The sequence below is a fragment of the Pseudorasbora parva genome, chromosome 19 (assembly GCF_024679245.1).
Source record: "Pseudorasbora parva isolate DD20220531a chromosome 19, ASM2467924v1, whole genome shotgun sequence".
Lineage (NCBI taxonomy): Eukaryota > Metazoa > Chordata > Actinopteri > Cypriniformes > Gobionidae > Pseudorasbora > Pseudorasbora parva.
Window position 1 is genome coordinate 30,162,087 of NC_090190.1, and position 18,132 is coordinate 30,180,218.

The window sequence follows — 18,132 nt, forward strand, 5'->3', positions numbered from 1 at the left end:
TTAGGCTAAAAACTGGCTCGGCGCTTATAGCAGTTTCGAAAGAAACCGCATCTTGCAGTACATTTAAACAAGGAAATATAGCGATTTGGAACCAAAGATTGATGGAGCAGAGAATAGGTTCAGTACACAGCCAAATGGCATGACAAACTCTTTTCTTTTTCTTTTTTTGGCGTTTATTGCGTTTTGGAAAAGAGCTTTTCATATTTTTCTTGAAATCCGATGGCTCAGAAAGGCCTTCATTGATACCAATGTTATTTCCTCTCTTCATATTTTTCTTGAAATCCGATGGCTCAGAAAGGCCTTCTTTGACACCAATGTCATTTCCTCTCTCAAGACCCTTAAAGGACAACTCCGGTGAGAAATGAACCTAGGGGTAATTAACAGATGGTTACAGAGTAGATCGTTCTCTGGGATGCGTTTTCATGGAAATCGAATGTAAAGAGTTTTATCTTTAAAAACAGATTAGCTTATAACACTAGTCTATGGGGCACAGAGTAGTGAAATTAAATCGCTAGTTAATACCACTAACAAGGCTAAAAATAGCCTCACACTAACGCAGTAGCATAATGAGGGTCCCTACATGCAAACTGAAGCATTGAGAACTTTGTAAGAGTACAAACAGTTTAATAAGAAGACACTTTATAAACATAGTGCAGTACGCGTTCACGGACAGGCGCCATCTTGGAAAACAGTCTCGACTCATCGAGCCACGAGCGCTGTTCTAAGTGATGAACTGTGACTTGGAATCTCATATGGTTCGTTGTTTCTGGAAGAAAACACTGAACGCGACAGAGAAAATAAATAAATAAAAATAAAAATGTCCATGTTATTACATTTCACAAACTTAATTCCTATCGACCAGCTCACTTAGAACAGCGCTCGTAGATCGATTCATCGAGACTGTTTTTCGAGACGGTGCCTGTCCGTGAACGCGTAAGGCACTATGTTTATAACGTATCTTCTTATTAAACTGTTTGTACTCTTACAAAGTTCGCAATGCTTCGGTTTGCATGTTGGGACCCTCATTATGCTGCCGTGTTAGTGTGAGGCTATTTTGAGCCTTGTTAGTGGTATTAACTAGCGATTTAATTTTACCACCCTGTGTCTACCCTGTGCCCCATAGACAAGCGCTATAAGCTAATCTGTTTTTAGAGATAACAGATTCTCACCGGAGTTGTCCTTTAAAGGCATAAAAACATTGTTACAAAGCCATCTCACTACAGTGGTTCTATAATCATTTTACAAAGCAAAGAGAATAGTTTTTGTGCACAAAAAAACCTAAATAACAACTTATATAGTGATGGACCGATTTCAAAACAAAGCTTCAAACCGTTATGAATCAGCGTGTCGATCACGTGACTTAGGTGATCCGAATCATGAATCGACACACTGATTCATAACAGTTTGAAACTTTGTTTTGAAATTGGCCCATCACTATATAAGTCTTTATTTAGTTTTTTTTTTTTTCTCGCACAAAAACTATTCTCTTTTATGGGTCTTGTGTTCCGAAGATGAACAGAGGTCTTATGGGTGTCGAACGACATTAGGATAAGTCATTAATGACAGAATTAAAATTTTTGGGTGAACTAACGCTTTCTAAAGAAAAATATACAGAATGCACAGTACAATTTCACACTGAAAAAAATCTCATGTATTATTTAGCAATAATCGATTTGGTCCTGATATATTTGTGCATCACTAATAACCATTGTGGTATTTGTGATTTCAAGAGAAGCTAAAGAATATGATGGTACTACCATGGTATATGTTCCAAAAGCAGTATTTCCATGGTAACAAAATCTCTTTTTAGCAACATTACATCATGACTTTGCGTAAACATACACGCCACTTTCTAAAGGCAAGTGGCGTGTTATCTATACGCATTTTGAGCTATCCGCGTGTATGTCTACGCCGTGTGATTCCGTGTGTATGTCTACCCCTAACCGAAGCATCATCTCCGCGTGTATGTCTACGCCGTGTGATTCTGCCAACCTGATCTCACAGAATTACCCACTCTCAACAATATAAAACACGTAACAGGCAAATAAATGTACAGTCACATGTATTTATTGCAAAAACGGACCAAAAATAGTATAAAAGTATTAACTCATGTTGCATTCCAAGTCTTCTGAAGTCAGACGATATCTCCATGTGAAGAACAGAGTTGATATTAATGTTTTAGTCGTTGAAATGATGATCGCGCCCCGTCGTGAACAGAACACACACACACTCGTTAAAATTTCTGATTCAAATGATACACCAGACGACAATGATGAGAATGATGCAATTGGTCACGAGACACACGACAGCCAATGCTGTCAAAGCTGACCTGACGTTTCTTTAGGCGGCAATATTTGAAATGTATTATTAATCTTTGGCGGATGGACTCGACGTTACTGATCGCTTTTGGGAATTTTCTTCACACAAATCAATCGTTTGGCCTCAGAACATTGAATAAATTGCGCCTGCAGTCGTATCTGCCTGTTATCCTGTTTTTTATAATACACAAATGGGTAGGTTTAGGGAAGCGTTTGAGTTACGTGTTCAAAATGTGTCTGAATATGTGTGTCCACAAGGTAAATGAATTTACAAACATACTAAATTATGTTTTTTTGAAAATGTAAAAATGCAGAATGTTTCTTGTGATGGGTAGGTTTAGGGGCTGTGTGTGTATGATGGGTAGGTTTAGGGGGCTGTGTGTGTGTGTGATGGGTCGGTTTAGGGGTAGGGGCAGTGTAGGGGGGTAGAAAGAAATGGCATTGATAAACACGCTAAAAAGCGATTATGCGTCTTTATAGCACGCCAAAATGGCATACGAATTGGCGTGTCATACACGCCATTTCATGAGATCAGTCTGCTTTTTAGTGAATTTTTAGAACTGAAGGGTATAAATTAAAATGTTAATCAGACATTTCAATGTTTTAGTTAAAATGTCATTCTTTTTTTGTCATTTTAGCTAGCACGTTTAACGTTTAGAGAATCTTAATCGATCCATAACCGAGAGCTTTCACATCGAGAGACTTAATTTCCTTGGCCGCCAGCCTCTTGCATTTGACAATGGCGATGCGAGGCGAACAGAAGAGACTGTCTGTGTCCCTGATGACTAGCGTTCGCTCTCTCTCAGCTGTTTGGCTGTAAATAATCGTTGATATGCATAAACAGCTCTCTCCATTCATTACTGTCAGCATAGTGAGGGGCCTGCAGGCAGAGGTCGTCCGCCAGGGGTCCGCTCTCCGCTCTCAACCCCGCGGTACCCGTCACTCCAACCTGCTCCGCCGGTGCCCTAAACCCTCCATTAGCAAGGCTCCGGGTCACGACCTCGCTGTGGCATTTGCAATTCCAGATCGTTTGATTAGCAGCGTATTTACATATTTCCCGCCACAGACACTGTTGGGGTGTCGGAAACACTTGAAGTGTTGTAATTTTCTCTGGCCTTTTTGTCGTGTGGCGATCGGGGCCCACACACACACAAAACTGCACATGCACTTCTTTTCTACTCACCTCCGATGACAGTGACAGCGTCCTTCGCTTTCCTGCGACAACTCCATGGTTCTGCTCTGACCCTCAGAGAAGTGCCCAGTGAAGTGGATCACAATCCCATCTGAATTCACCAAAGATGCGTGGCCTTTTAAATCTAGTCTGATTAACGGCACTGAGTTTTTAATGCATGAATCAGATTTGACCAATGACTGCTCTTCATTCTGGGACTGAGAAGGCACTTTAACTGCTCCAGTCAAAGAAATTCATTTAATACAGCTGCAGAGTAAGTTATTGGTAGGAAAGAAAGATCACCGATGAGATCTGAATTTTCTTGCTCAAACAGGAAGTTTGGGCAGAACTTATTGCTCATTGCAATTTTTCTCCTATTTTATGAAAAAGTGAAAATGAAATAAAAAAAAAACACCAACATTGATGGTTTATTTAATAAAGCTATGCCAAAATGGAAAAGCCATGGAGGATAAATTAAGTACTTAATTGATTATCAGCCATCAGCAAGTGTGATTACCTCTATAACAGTTTGCTGGTCTTGAGCATTCAGGTGTGTGTTCACACAACACCAAAGGAGGAAAGACATCAGTAATGGTCACAGAGTAGCAATTGTTGCTGCCATCAATCTGAGAAGGATTATTCGGCCATTTACAAACAATTTGAAGTTTTTAACCATTATTCTACAGTGAGGAAGATTATTCACAGATTATTCTCTACATGCCTCAGTTAACATGCTACATGTTTTTTTTTTGTTGTTTTTTTTGCTGTATTTTCCTTATATTTTACCTTTAATTCCACACAGCTGTCTCCACTGTCCTTTGAACGGCTTGTTTGCTTCCTGCTTCCAGCGGCGTAGCACCAAATTTTGGGCCCTGGGTACAAACCATCTTGCTGGGCCCCCGCACCATGTATGTGTATGTATAGAAAACTGACTTGTAAGGGCCCCCCCCCCCTGCCTTGGACCCTGGTTACTCGGTACCCTTTATCCCCCCCAGTCCGACGCCCCTGTCTGCTTCTATGAAGTCCATCTCTCCGAAAAACGCAATGGTCTTAGATTGGTTAGATGGCCAAATGTAGTTTCATGTATTTTTATTGGCTGAAGTGCCAAGCACAGGTTGTCTGGAAACGCCACGGCCCTTACCATTACGGGCATGATTGGAATGCAACATGAGTTACTATTTTTAAACTGTTTTGGTCCGTTTTTGCAATAAATACTTGTGACTGTACATTTATTTGCCTGTTATGTATTTTATATTGTTAAGATGTGGGTAGGTTTAGGCTAGGAGTTGGGTTAGTTGTTCCAAAATATAAAAGTAGCCTTTAAATATTCATAAAATCATGTCTGCTTTTATAAACGCAAATAATTAAATGCGTCTGTTTATGACACCAAAGGTTTATCATTGAAATGAATGGAGCACCCAGCACCTTTAGCGTCTTTAGCACCTTTAGTGACGCGGAAGGCACTTGACCATGCTTCGGATATTGATGCCTTGAGAGTGAGAACAGGTTGCAAATTTGCACCTGAACAAACCATAAGACTTCTGGAACAATGTCCTTTGGACAGACAAAACCAAAGTGGAGATATTTGGCCATAATGCACACCACAAAGCTAGATGAAAACTAAACACAGCATATCAGCATGAACACTTCATACCAACTGCCCATCACGCTGATGGAGGGTTGATGATTTTGGGCTTGTTTTTCAGCCACAGGACCTGGGGCCTATACCATGAAGCCGGTTTAGCTGGCTTAAGCTTAGTTTATGCCAATCCTGGGTTTTGGGTACCATTAAAGTGTTTTGTCTTTTATCTGTGTTCATCGCCATAGTAACTTACGCTCCACGGCTAACCTGCTCCAGGGCAGGTTATGTTCTGAATAAGAGATCTCAAACTGAAATTGGACCAATCAACTGTGAGTTAAGTGACACGCTTCTGATGCAATAAAGTCACTCCCCCTGTTTCTACTCAAAATTAAAGGTCAATACATGACTTTACAAGAATGATTTATTACTGATTGAATGATTTAGATATCATTTATGTAATTATTATACCCTAAATCAATTACACATTTATCATTTTAGTTAATCAATCATTAATAGGCACTTTGTTCAAATTAATATAGACTATATAAAGTCATACAAATAAGCTTTCGAATCAATAAATAAAGCTATTAAAAAAAAGAAGCTTACTGAGCTTAAATGTTCAATTATCTATATATCAACTAAACTAACTTCATAACTTTTACTTGCATTGACGTATAATATTTGTTCTATAAGTTGTCCTCTTTCATAGACAGCTTTTTTCTTTTTGCTGTGTAAATTTGTTTAAATCCTTAATATTTTTCAGTCTTATATAATCTGCAGAAGAGAAAAATGAATCTCACTGCTTCTCTTGCAAGAAGTGAATCTTAGTTTCACTGATCCCCAGCATGTGATTGGCTGTTCACTACTGACGTCACAGCTAAACTCTAAACTCAGGATCAAAGCCTGAGTTGACAGAGAAAGCTGATGATCAGCATCACGGTATGAACAAAGCCTGAATATATTGGTTTGTTTTTGTCAACTCAAAACTAATTCTGTAACCCTGAGTTTGTTAAACTACCATCATGGTACAGGCCCCTGGGCACCTTGAAGTCAAAAAGTCAACCAACAGCTAAAGCTTGGCTGAAATTGGGTCCACTGGACAATGATCCCAAGCAAGCACAGCAGCAAATCTACAACCGAATGTGTGAAAAAGGAATCAAGGTGTTGCTCTAGCCCAGACAAAGTCCAGACCTCAACCTGACAGAAATATTGTGGTGGGACCTTAAAATAGCTGTGCATAAACAACATAATTGCCAACTTCAATAAACTGAAGCAACATTGTAAAGAAGAGCAGGCCAAAATTCCTCCATAACGATGCGAGAGACTGATACCGTCATACAGAAAACAATTCCTTCAATGCTACAATGCTAAAAATGTCTCTAAAAGCAACTGAATCAAAGGGTGTGCTTTGTTTTTAACCCATGGCTTTTCCATTTAGGCTTTATTTAAGTGAAATAAATAATGACACAGTGTCATATGTGATTTGTTGTTGTTCATCTGAGATTGTATTTACCCAATTTTAAGATTCATTTTAAGATTAATTCTAAAGGATGTCCTTCCTTTTTCACATGACTGTGTGTGTGTGTGTGTGTGTGTGTGTGTGTGTGTGTATGTATGTATATATATACATACATACATACATACATACATACATACATACATACATACACACACACACACACACACACACACACACACACACACACACACACACACACACACACACACACACACACACACACACACACACACACACACACACACACACACACAGGGGCAAAAAAAGTATTTAATCAGCCACCAATTTTGCATGTTCTCCCACTTAAAAAGATGAGAGAGACCTGTAATTTTCATCATAGGTACACTTCAACTATGAGAGACAGAATGAGTAAAAAATTCCAAAAAATCACATTGTCTGATTTTTAAAGAATTTATTTGCAGAATATGGTCACCTACAAAAAAAAGCAAGATTTCTGGCTCTCACAGACCTGTAACTACTTCTTTGTGAGGCTCCTCTGTCCTCCACTCGTTACCTGTATTAATGGGACCTGTTTGAACGTGTAATCAGTATAAACGACACCTGTCCACAACATCAAACGGTCAGACTCCAAATTTCACTATGGCTAAGACCAAAGAGCTGTCAAAGGACACCAGAAACAAAATAGTAGACCTGCACCAGACTGGGAAGACTGAATATGCAATAAGTAAGCAGCTTGGTGTGAAGAAATCAACTGTGGGAGCAATTATTAGAAAATGGAAGACATACAAGCCCACTAGTAATCTCCCTCGATCTGGGGCTCCACGCAAGATCTCAACCTGTGGGGTCAAAGTTATCACAAGAATCACAGGGGGGGACCTAGTGAAGGACCTGCAGAGAGCTGGGACCAAAGTAACAAAGGCTACCAGTAACACACTACGGCGCCAGGGACTCAAATCCTGCAGTGCCAGATTTGTCCCCCTCCTTAAGCCAATACATGTCCAGGCCATCTGAAGTTTGCTAGAGAGCATTTGGATGATCGAGAAGAGGATTGGGAGAATGTCAGATGGAACCAAAATATAACTTTTTGGTAAAAACTCAACTTGTCGTGTTTGGAGGAGAAAAAATGCTTTGTTGCACCATACCTACTGGGAAGCATGAGGGAGAAAACATCATGCATTGGGGGGTATTTTTTTGCAAAGGGACCATGATGAGTGATCCGTGTAAAGGAAAGAATGGGGCCATGTATCATGAGATTTTGAGTAAAAACCTCCTTCCATCAGCAAGGGCATTGTAGATGAAACATGGCTGGGTCTTTTAGCATGACAATAATCTCAAACACACTGCCCGGGCAACAAAGGAGTTGCTTCATAAGAAGCATTTCAAGGTCCTGGAGTGGCCTAGCCAGTTTCCAGATCTCATCCCCATAGAAAATCTTTGGAGGGAGTTGAAAATCTATGTTGCCCAGCGACAGCCCCTAAACATCACTGCTCTAGAGGAGATCTGCATGGAGGGATGGGCCAAACTACCAGCAAGTGTGTAAAAACCTTGTGGCGACTTACAGAAAACGTTTGACCCCTGTCATTGCCAACAACGGGTATATAACAAAGTATTGAGATTAACTTTTGTTATTGACCAAATACTTAATTTCCACCATAATTTGTAAATAAATTCTTTACAAATCAGAATTTTCTGGATTTTCCCCCCTCATTCGGTCTCTCATAGTTGAAGTGTACCTATGAAAATTACAGGCCTCTCTCATCTTTTCAATTGGGAGAACATATATATATATATATATATATATATATATATATATATATATATATATATATATATATATATATATATATATATATATATATATACACACACACACACACACACACAAGAACAAACTTTGTTGTGTCTTGCTTTTATCTGTTTTGGTCGCAGCATAGATTTAATTGTAAGCCTGAACAGCGCCCCACAGAGGTTTGTTTCTGGTCAGAGGTTTATTGTGTGGCTAGTAGATCAGACAGACTCCTGCAGTTGTTTAGCAATGTAATCCCAAGTCATTTGTCACAGCACAAAGCAGCAGCAGTAGCTATGCATGCACAAGAGGAGATCAATGCAATTAGCAGCCATTTCAATGCAAAGGACTTCAATACTAATGTAAGTGAACACACATGACAGAGAGAGGTCAGATAGAAAAAGAGGGAGAGAAAGAGATATGTCTGTTTGAGTAAAATGCAATTTAGGGCACATTATCATTTGGCTAATGTGTGTGTTTTAGACATTTAACACTTACACAAATAGTAAAGATTAATCCTTAATGTAGATTACAGTATTCACACGCTGCAGTGCAGTACCTTGAATAACAGTGTGCATAGATAGACTTTTAATATGCTGTCTAGTATTTCCCAGACACAGAAATATATTCAGAACAACCACATGATTTCAACTGGGATTTTGCTTTTTACACAACCCCTCAATAAACAAAAATAGTGACACTTTAGTTTGGGATCCAATTCTCACAAGTTGCTTATTAGCATGCATAGTATTGGCTGTTTATTAGTACTTATTAATGCCTTATTCTGTATCACCATATTCTACATCTCTTAATCCTACCCAATATCTAAACTTAACAACTGCCTTACTAACGATTATTAAGCAGTAATTAGGAGTTTGTTAATAGTGATAATTGGACCCTAATCTAAAGTGCGACAACAAAAATTTATATCGAATTATAGCATCCCACTAAAGGGACTCTTCAAGGGCTTGAATATTTTGAATCTGGTTGCTAAAAAAGTTCAGTGACTCAAATTTGTGAGTACTACTACAAACATACTTAAAAAAAAAGTATGTTCTACATAGTATGATTTTAATTTGGAATTACTACATCTGGCATGTTGTCAACTTCATGTGACTTATGGCATCAGTTACGTTACTTTATTCCCATTCACACCTCTTCTCCCGTGGCCTCATGGGATAGTAAAGTGTCCATTAGATGTGCACTCCGGAATCTCAGCAGATCTAGAAGGTCATCTGGGTACTTTAACCCAATTTTATGAATACTATGCATTTGGACATAATACTATTTTCAAAAACTGTCTTTCATCTAGTAAGAATGTAGTCATTCAGACACGGTGAGTCGACTCGTTCACGGTGGTAGATGAAAGTCGTTACTAAAAAATGGTGGTGTTTCTCAAAATATCTGTAGATGTAGAGAGTTTAAGCAACAAAATAATTTTAAGAGAAACATGCTTATCACACTATAGAAAAAGACTAATAAGTTTCAATAACATTATCACATGATTTTAATATGGTCATCATTCATTTTTGCACATATCTGCCCATCTGTCTTGTAAATTACAATGACACATGACAAATTAAACGCATTGCATACATGCTTCCTCTTTTTCAATTGGTCAAAACTGTCCCTCTCCTTCAATTGACTAGTCTTAAAACAGTGATTTGTGAATGTTATTTCACAACTTGAACTCAAATACGATTGGCTCTTACTACTCTTAGTCTTTAACGCCAGCAGAGCAGCCATACACTTCAAAAGGTCAAGACCTTAGTAAATGAAAAATGAGTCATAAAAAAGTCAGAATCGTCTATGTATGAAATGTCAAAGTGCCGATCGCTTATCACCCCTGATTGAGAAGCACTGGTCTAGATCAGTGGGTCCCAAACTTGTCCTGGAGGACCATCCGTATCTGAATCTCCATTTCGGGTCTTACAGTCAAAGCCAGTTTAAGGCAAGCCTCCCAGGTTAACAAAAGATAGTGTAACGCTGCGGTACGCAGGGAAGGAGGATGTTTTATTTGATCTACTCTTCAACATGTTTGCTGTTAAACATTTGAATTGATATAATTTTAGAGTTTACACAGATACAAATGATGTTTTCTAGGAGAAGTCACAGACAATTTGCCGACATGTATGATTTCTATGGTATCCACAAACAGTGATTGACTTGCACAACTCTGAACGAAATGCAATGACGTCAAGGCTGTAATGTGTTTGGTTATCAAGGCACACATGATCCAAGTTGGTCGTTATGCTTTCTCTAAGGGTAGAGCCATGGACCCTTGTATCGCCCATAATAAGACAATCTTCGAATAAGCTGATGAGTTGAATTGGGTGTGTTTGATGAGGGAGAAATACAAAATGTGCAGTGCCGGGGTTTTCCAGGACAAATTTGGGAACCATTGGTCTTGATAAATAATAACACCATTTAATATTTAACACCATTTAGACCAAAAGTAAGGGTAAAGTTTAATTTAAGCGGTTTAAAACTTCAACAGTTGACAATGTATGAGATGGAGATGATGTGATGATGACAGTTGGCAGGTTTTGTGAAGTTCATTGAACAAAATATATGTGGAGGGAAAAAGAAAAGAAAACTTTTAACCACACAAAATACATTCCATACATTCAACTACTACTTCTATTCAAACCACGAAATTAATAGTGTTACATAAAGAAAAACAATCCAATTGCAAATGAATTCATAACATGCTATTTAGTTTTCTTAGGTCTTCTGCTCTAGTACTTAAGGGGTTTAATTTAGTAAAAAGCTAACAGGAAAAGCTATTTATGTTTTTTTGTGTCCTAGGACAAATTTTAAAAGATTCCATGATTTACTGTTAGTAAATTACAATTAAGCAGTCACATTTCATCCTATGCATCAATTGCAGGAACATGAAGTCCCTATAGAATGACCAAAGGTTAAGTGCATTGCTCAAGGGCAGTGGTGATAAAACTGTTCTCAGTAACTCTCAGTTCCTGGGTCAACACCACTGCTTAGAACCTGCAACATGTTACAGTTTGACTGCTGAGCATCAACACAAATTCACACGAGAGATTCTTCTAAAACAAATTTGTAATGTAGGATCAGTTTTCTTGGCTTAGTTTCCAACACAAGGACTTAGGCAATATAAATGTTCTAGATAAATGTTCGTTTTGGACTGTTGTACATATCTAAATGCAATTAAAAGTACACAGCTGTGCAGGACTGTATCCGTAAATACCTAATTACCATATACAACATCCATAGAAATGCATGGACAAAATATCTTTGCTTTTAAGTTTTCGAACTCTAAAAAATATGGCATTCTAAAGCTTTATAAGTAGCAATATAAAACGCACTAAAATCCCTCAATCTAGTCTTGCGCTAATTACTAGTCTCTCTATGATGCAATAATTTAAATGATTATACAGACAACTCTTCATGTTAACATTAAAATAGATCCTTCATCAAAAACTTCAGTATTTTAGCATGGCTTTAAGACCTGATGTGCCATTGAATGAACAGTTTTCTTTCTTTTTTTGAGATACAATTATTCAGAATCCACTGAGGCAAACATGTTCGATAAAAAAAAAAAAGGAGAAACACATGAAAAATCAAGCGCGGACAAATAATATTCCTGACTTTGTTGGACCAATCAGATGACACTAACGCAAAATATGGCATGTGTCTTTACCATAAACTCTTCAGAAAGACAGTTTATGAATATGACACTCAACGCAAATGGAAAACCCATGTTACAATACAGCTGTGCTTACATAAATACTTTAAACCCCTAGGTATAACACAACACTAAAGAGTTTAGGACATATTTTGATGATAGTGCCAAGTGTTTGTCCAACCAGTGACAAAACACACACATCTATATTATATATGCCTATAATCAGCAAAACTCAAATCTAAGTACTGAATTTCACTGCATGTGAATGAATGAATGCAGGCTTTGGAATTTCATCTAACTCAAGTCCTGAGAAATAGAATGTGGAAAACACAATCGCACACGCACGCACAAACTACACTCGTTGCGGGCTAAGGCTATTTCATTTTACAACTAGTCATTCGGGGAACTCGGAGGCAGCATTTCAAGTTTAGGGGATCAGCGGAAGTCCTTGGGTTTGAGAACGCAGCTCACTGTCATACTCCATCAGCTTTAACCTTGTGTTGCCAAGGCTTTAGCCCTCAAGTGTTTTGCAAGTTCTGGATAAAGGAGGTGTAAACATGTTGCAAACATGTCGTCGGTCTGTTTTCTGCGTAGTTTCGTTTTAATCTAGAGCTTTGTGTCGGGTGAAAATCAAAAGGAAACACTTCCCATCAAACTAAACTAAAAACGCGATCAAATCCAATGCCGTACTTTACACAAAGTCTTCCTCGAATGCGCATTTGTGCATCAAACAGTCAATGATGGACTTTTTATAGTTTTCGATCATCATTTGGGCTGGTCGTGAGGAGGTGGGGGTGTCAGTGAGATCCGGAGGGGTCCGTGGGTTCATTGGTAGGGGCTTGGCGGAGTCTCCTGTCTGGGTACTGTGCGTTGTCGAAGGCTAGACGGTGCACGGTCTGGACATGAGTCTTCAGGTTACCTTTCTGCGAGGCGCTGTAAGGACAGTATCGGCACTGGAAAGGTCGCTCACCTGAAATGGACACACAAAAAACAAGATGAGGTCAGAGCCTGGACCCGAAGGTGAGAGCGGAGCCGAGGTTGGAACCAGAGAGGAGAGAAAGGTGACGTGGCGGTGATGTCGAAGGGCTGGCTTTGAGAGCGCTGCCTTCCCTTTTCAAGAGGAAAGAACAGAGGCAGGTTGGGAAGGTGGGGGGAGGGGCCGTGGCATGATTGATGGGCTGATGACATGCCATATGGAGACGGTTGACTGTTCCCCCCGAGGGGACGTCAGCCTTTTGTTTTCTGTTTCTGTCAGCTGTTCGTACAAACACACAAACTCACAGACACAGGAATCTCTGCCTGCCTGCCTTCCCCTGAGCAATAAGACGTCACACCGATGGTAGATGTCGAAAGTCTGGGCATATCAAGTTTTGCGAGGAGAGGCGAACTTGACAACCACACACAGACCTAGTTTCTCCTTCTGCCCATGTCTGTTTGGGGCTCAACACCGGAATAATTGTCAGAGTCCCAGTTTCGGCGTTTAATTAGACTGATGTACAACGTTGTCCTCGCGCAATCGCATAAAAATATCCCCCCACACCTGAGCAAAACAAATGAGTCTGCCATTCAATTTCTCCGTATTATTATTTTTGAAAAATGAATGAATTATCCACTAGGAAATAATTGTCATTCCGAGGGGCTGAAAAAGGGGTATTATCATAAATCATGCCTCATAAAAAAATGAAGACAGACACAATTAATCAGGACTATCTGAGGCTGGGTTGCGCTGGCTGCCTGATAAGGTCTGCGGCACAGTAAGAGCTCATCCAGGGGCACTGTGGTTCCCCAGAGGAGTGGAAAGTGAAACCCCGATCCAAAACAGAACTCACCAAATTACATTAAAGGTTATTGTCAGAACATCACCGAGAAGTGCGGCACAAATTTAATTTGACCTTTACTCTCTGCCTGCTTTTGCCATTTGTAATATGCAACACATGCAAAGGGGGTAATTCATTAAGGGTGGGCCTCCCCACTGCAGCAAAGCACATCTCCCACTGTTAAGGTAGATGCGGGATGCGATCCATTTGATCCCCTATAACATCTGTTTATTTCTAGAACTTTCTGCATAGTAACAACGATGGCAGGTTGAAACTGCACATCACAGAATGAAGAAAGGTGAAGAAATGACTGACAGGACAGAAAAAAAAAACACAAGATACACACAAATAATGCAAACAACCGAACGAAAAGTGAAACATACTTGTTTGGGGGCTTCTGTAGAGGATGGACTCCAGTTCCCATGAGTCCATTGGACTCAAACATCACTGTGGGAGCAAGGTGGCCGGGTTAAAAAGAGGAAATCAAATGTGAAAGTTGCAAAAATTGGAACTTGTTGCCTTTTATTGTTAGCCAGCACCGTTCTTGTACAAATGAAGTCAATACAAAATCAAAAAAGTCCCCTAATCACATGTGTGTCTCGAATAAAGTCTTGCTAAAATCTGTCTGAAATATAGAAACCACGGCCCAATCAATAAGGTTGATAAAACAACTAGCATTTCTATCTCCCTGTTTTACTGGCACATGTAAAATTGGTTTGCTTACTGCGTTTCACATCAACTTTAATGATGTTCTTGCTTTTCCTGGTCAACTTCGGAGCAAGTATTGAGCACCCTCAAAGCAGGAATCCATTTTAAAAGCACTAAGGTGCAAACCAAGAATCCACCCTCTCATCAAGCATTAGCCATAAAGGCCTTGAATTAGTATCACCAGTTAGCGTGGCCGCGGCAGACAGTGAACTGAAACTACCAATTTAAAGTGACACACAGAGTTAGTGTGCATGCTAATGGAGGCCGGGGGCCCCTGCCCCGCTTCATTTGGAAGCTCACACTGAAGAGAGCAATCACTGATGACGTAGATTGTACGTCTATGTGTATAGAAAGAGAGAGCTCTGTAAAATGTTGCATTTGGCCTCTGTCACTGGGGATCAGTCCGGCTAGTATGCAAAACCTTCACACACTCTTCAAAACAAAACATTAAAAAAAATTGTCCTCTTAAGATTTGAGCAGCTGCAAGTGAGCAAGTGCATTCATTTAAAAATGTGAAGGGAACCCTATTCATTTAGACTACTACGATTGGTACATGACCTCTTTATATTATTAAAAAGCTGCTACGGTGCATGCTAATGGTGTGTAATAGCGCTTACCCCCAGTAAACTAGAGGTAAATGTCCTAAATACTTATGCCAATGAATTATAACAAGCTCCCAGTTGCATAATATTTAAATAATGTAAACATAAAATGGCACACAACTTCATTATAGATTTCGGCGAATGAAAGTTTGTTGTTGAACATGAATGATGGATATAATCGTATGTGTGATGAAATGAAAAAGACCCCCTGATTGAATAGGTGTGTGTGCACGCGCGCGTGTGTGTGTGGTTTGACAAGAAGACAAGGGCAAACTGTCACGTTTTTTTTCAGTGAGCATTTGACGCATATCATAATGGACTGGTGACTGCTCAGCTTATTAGCATGCACAATTACAGCTCCATAAGTGACATCTGATTAATAATGTATACAATTTTCACAGGTCAGAGTCACACGCAAATATGTTTGCGGCGGAAAGAAAGAAAGACTCTCGTCCAAGGACATACAGAGATCGCTCGTTATACATACACACACTCACACACACACACACACACACATACTTGCACATAAATGCATACATGCACATATTAATATATTATTTTTTTATGCTAATATAAGAATCATTTAGCAGCTTCTGTCTTATCTAACTTGACTATAAACATTTTGATTTATTAATAAATTGCTTCAAATTTTTTATATAATATATCATATATTATATGTATTATACAACACTGATATTACGTCAAATTTAAAACTTGTTGGATAAATTGGATAATATTTATAAGGAAATGATAAAGCATAAAAATTATAGAATGTAACATTAAAAGCAGTATTTGATAGAACTACATAATTTATTAAATAAATTATCTTATAATATTTAATATTATATTTATAATGATAAAACTGTGACACAAAAACATAATTTTTAATAGGAAAGGGTATTTTGTGACTGGAGACGTGAAGTTAGTACTTTCACTTAGTTGCTGGTGTGTATGTTTGTTTTTAGTGTGTGTATCTCACCTGTGTGTGATCTCATGTGTGTGCGGTAATGGCTGGGCTGGTTGAAGCTCTTCCTGCACACCGGACACACATATTCCCCCTGCTGAGACCCTGACCTCGCCAACCCTACAGTTCACGCACACAAATGGAGAAAGAGAAATGAAAATTAACAGGAAAAACATGTAGCCGAACTTACACAGAACAGATAGAGAGGTTAGGAGACGGAGAGAGAGAGAGCATCATTAGTATGTTTTATGTGTCATTATGGGAGGCTACCTTCAGGGCTTGGATGGGGAGCTGTCATGCCGCATCACGAGAGCATCTCTGACAGCCTGACATGAACACAGGCCCATGTGACCGCATAAATTACTGTGAATTAAAAGCCTTGCCCTGTGATGTGCCCCCATCTGCGCTACCGTGTCACATGTCAGGTGTGCTGCTTTCCCCTTCCTCCCTCTCTCCTTGTCTCCTTCCCTCTCGCTCTCGCTGCTCTTTTCCTGCCCGTCGCTCTAGCTATGTCAGCCCTCGTCCGTGCGAGGGGAATCGCTCGGACACGAGCGCGTCGGTGAAGGACTCGCTGAAGTAACAGGAACCGATGTGGAACCTGAAGCAACCGCCATTCGTTTCCCCTCAGGGGCGCTTTAAGAGCGTGAGCTGAAATGCTGTCCCTTTGGCTCCTGTCCGTCACCTGGCACTGGTGGTCCTACCTGCTCCGACCCCTCGGGCCCTGCTTTTGTCGTAGCACCGAGTCGTGACTGAGAGTGTTGGTGGCAGTGGTAAGCAAGGCTACGTTTAGTAAACATGAGTCCGTGAGTTATTACCATAGAGAAGCGACGCAACAGGAAAAGCAGCGGACAGCACAAACAAAAGGAAAGTCTAATATTGGAAAGGTCACTTTATTGTATGTGACTCAAAGGGCTAAAGAGAGCGCTGATGATATCAGGCCAGACAGTTGACAGAAATTTTCGCTGTCTTTCCGCAGAACTACACTCACTGAAGCCGGCCAACTGGACGACCGCCTGGCAAAATGTCCTCAAATGAAGTGGAATGAAAAAAAAGAAGCATTTGAAAATATTTTTCAAAGCAGCTGGTGGCTTAATTTGACTCCTCTTGCTCTTTCGTTCATTCAGTCGTTGAGTTGGCTACTTTGCATATTTGTGGCGTCGAGGCGCTGTAACCCCTCAGAAAGCGCCCGGCATGCTGTTACGAGCGTGATGTTCAAGGCTCGGAATGCCTCTCAGCGATAGCTGTCTGAAATGTTTTTACACACTTTCGTAGGTTACACGATGATGAAGAGATTACTCAATAGTTCCATTAACCTTTGCGTATGCTGGCACAACGGCGTGTGGGGTGCTACGTGCCATTTTAGCCCTCACCGTTCTCATTTGTCATTTCAGCTCAGGAGTAAATGTAGTTAATGCGCCTTTGCTGAATAATTCAGGTACTGAGCCCTGACAACCATTTTTCAGCATGTCAATCTTTACCTGTTTTTCAATATTAATGCAAAGTTCCTGCAAAGTTAGTGCTATTGGAGAAATTATGACCCTTAAAAAAAGGTCTCAATAAATTCAAAATAAAACGAAATCTATTGTTTTAATGCTATCACATCATTATAATGTACAATATGAAAAATGCATTTTAATTTCCAAAAAGAATTTATTAAATCGTTATTGTTATCGAAGATTAACATTAGTGAGCATCAGATTAAGGCAAAGGCAAATTAAAATGCAAATTTGGGAAATGAGCATGCGCAAATAAATGTCAAATATTGACAGATACTAAGAAATTAAACAAAAAAACTTGAATACCAATACCAATATATTATATATTTAGATCTAGGCCTTTCTAAATAGAAAACATCAGATATTAAATGCTTTGTCACTGGATATTGGATAATATAACAAAAAGTAAACAACTGCTTTACATTTTACTTGAACAAATTTGTCTTATCAAGTTTGCGTACATCTTTTTTTATATTATTTAATTGTATTATGTATTGACATTATAAGCCACTGTGTTCTCTAAGTATCAATTTTGGTCACTAAAACT

General features: G+C 39.4%; 1 protein-coding gene across 3 annotated transcripts in view; it reads right to left on the reverse strand.

Annotated features, from left to right (window-relative positions):
* Positions 1-9,103: 9,103 nt before the first annotated feature.
* Positions 9,104-18,132, reverse strand: part of znf516 (zinc finger protein 516) — a 56,810-nt gene continuing 47,781 nt past the window's right edge. For 2 of the 3 annotated variants that reach the window (XM_067424826.1, XM_067424825.1), the window contains exons 4-5: positions 16,105-16,209; positions 9,104-12,968 (exon numbers count right to left, since the gene is read on the reverse strand). In XM_067424826.1, the coding sequence (XP_067280927.1) occupies positions 12,796-12,968; positions 16,105-16,209 (278 nt within the window). In that variant the 3' untranslated portion in view covers positions 9,104-12,795. Of the gene's footprint in view, positions 12,969-14,198; positions 14,263-16,104; positions 16,210-18,132 lie in introns of all 3 variants that reach the window. The other variant, XM_067424827.1, reaches the window with a different exon arrangement.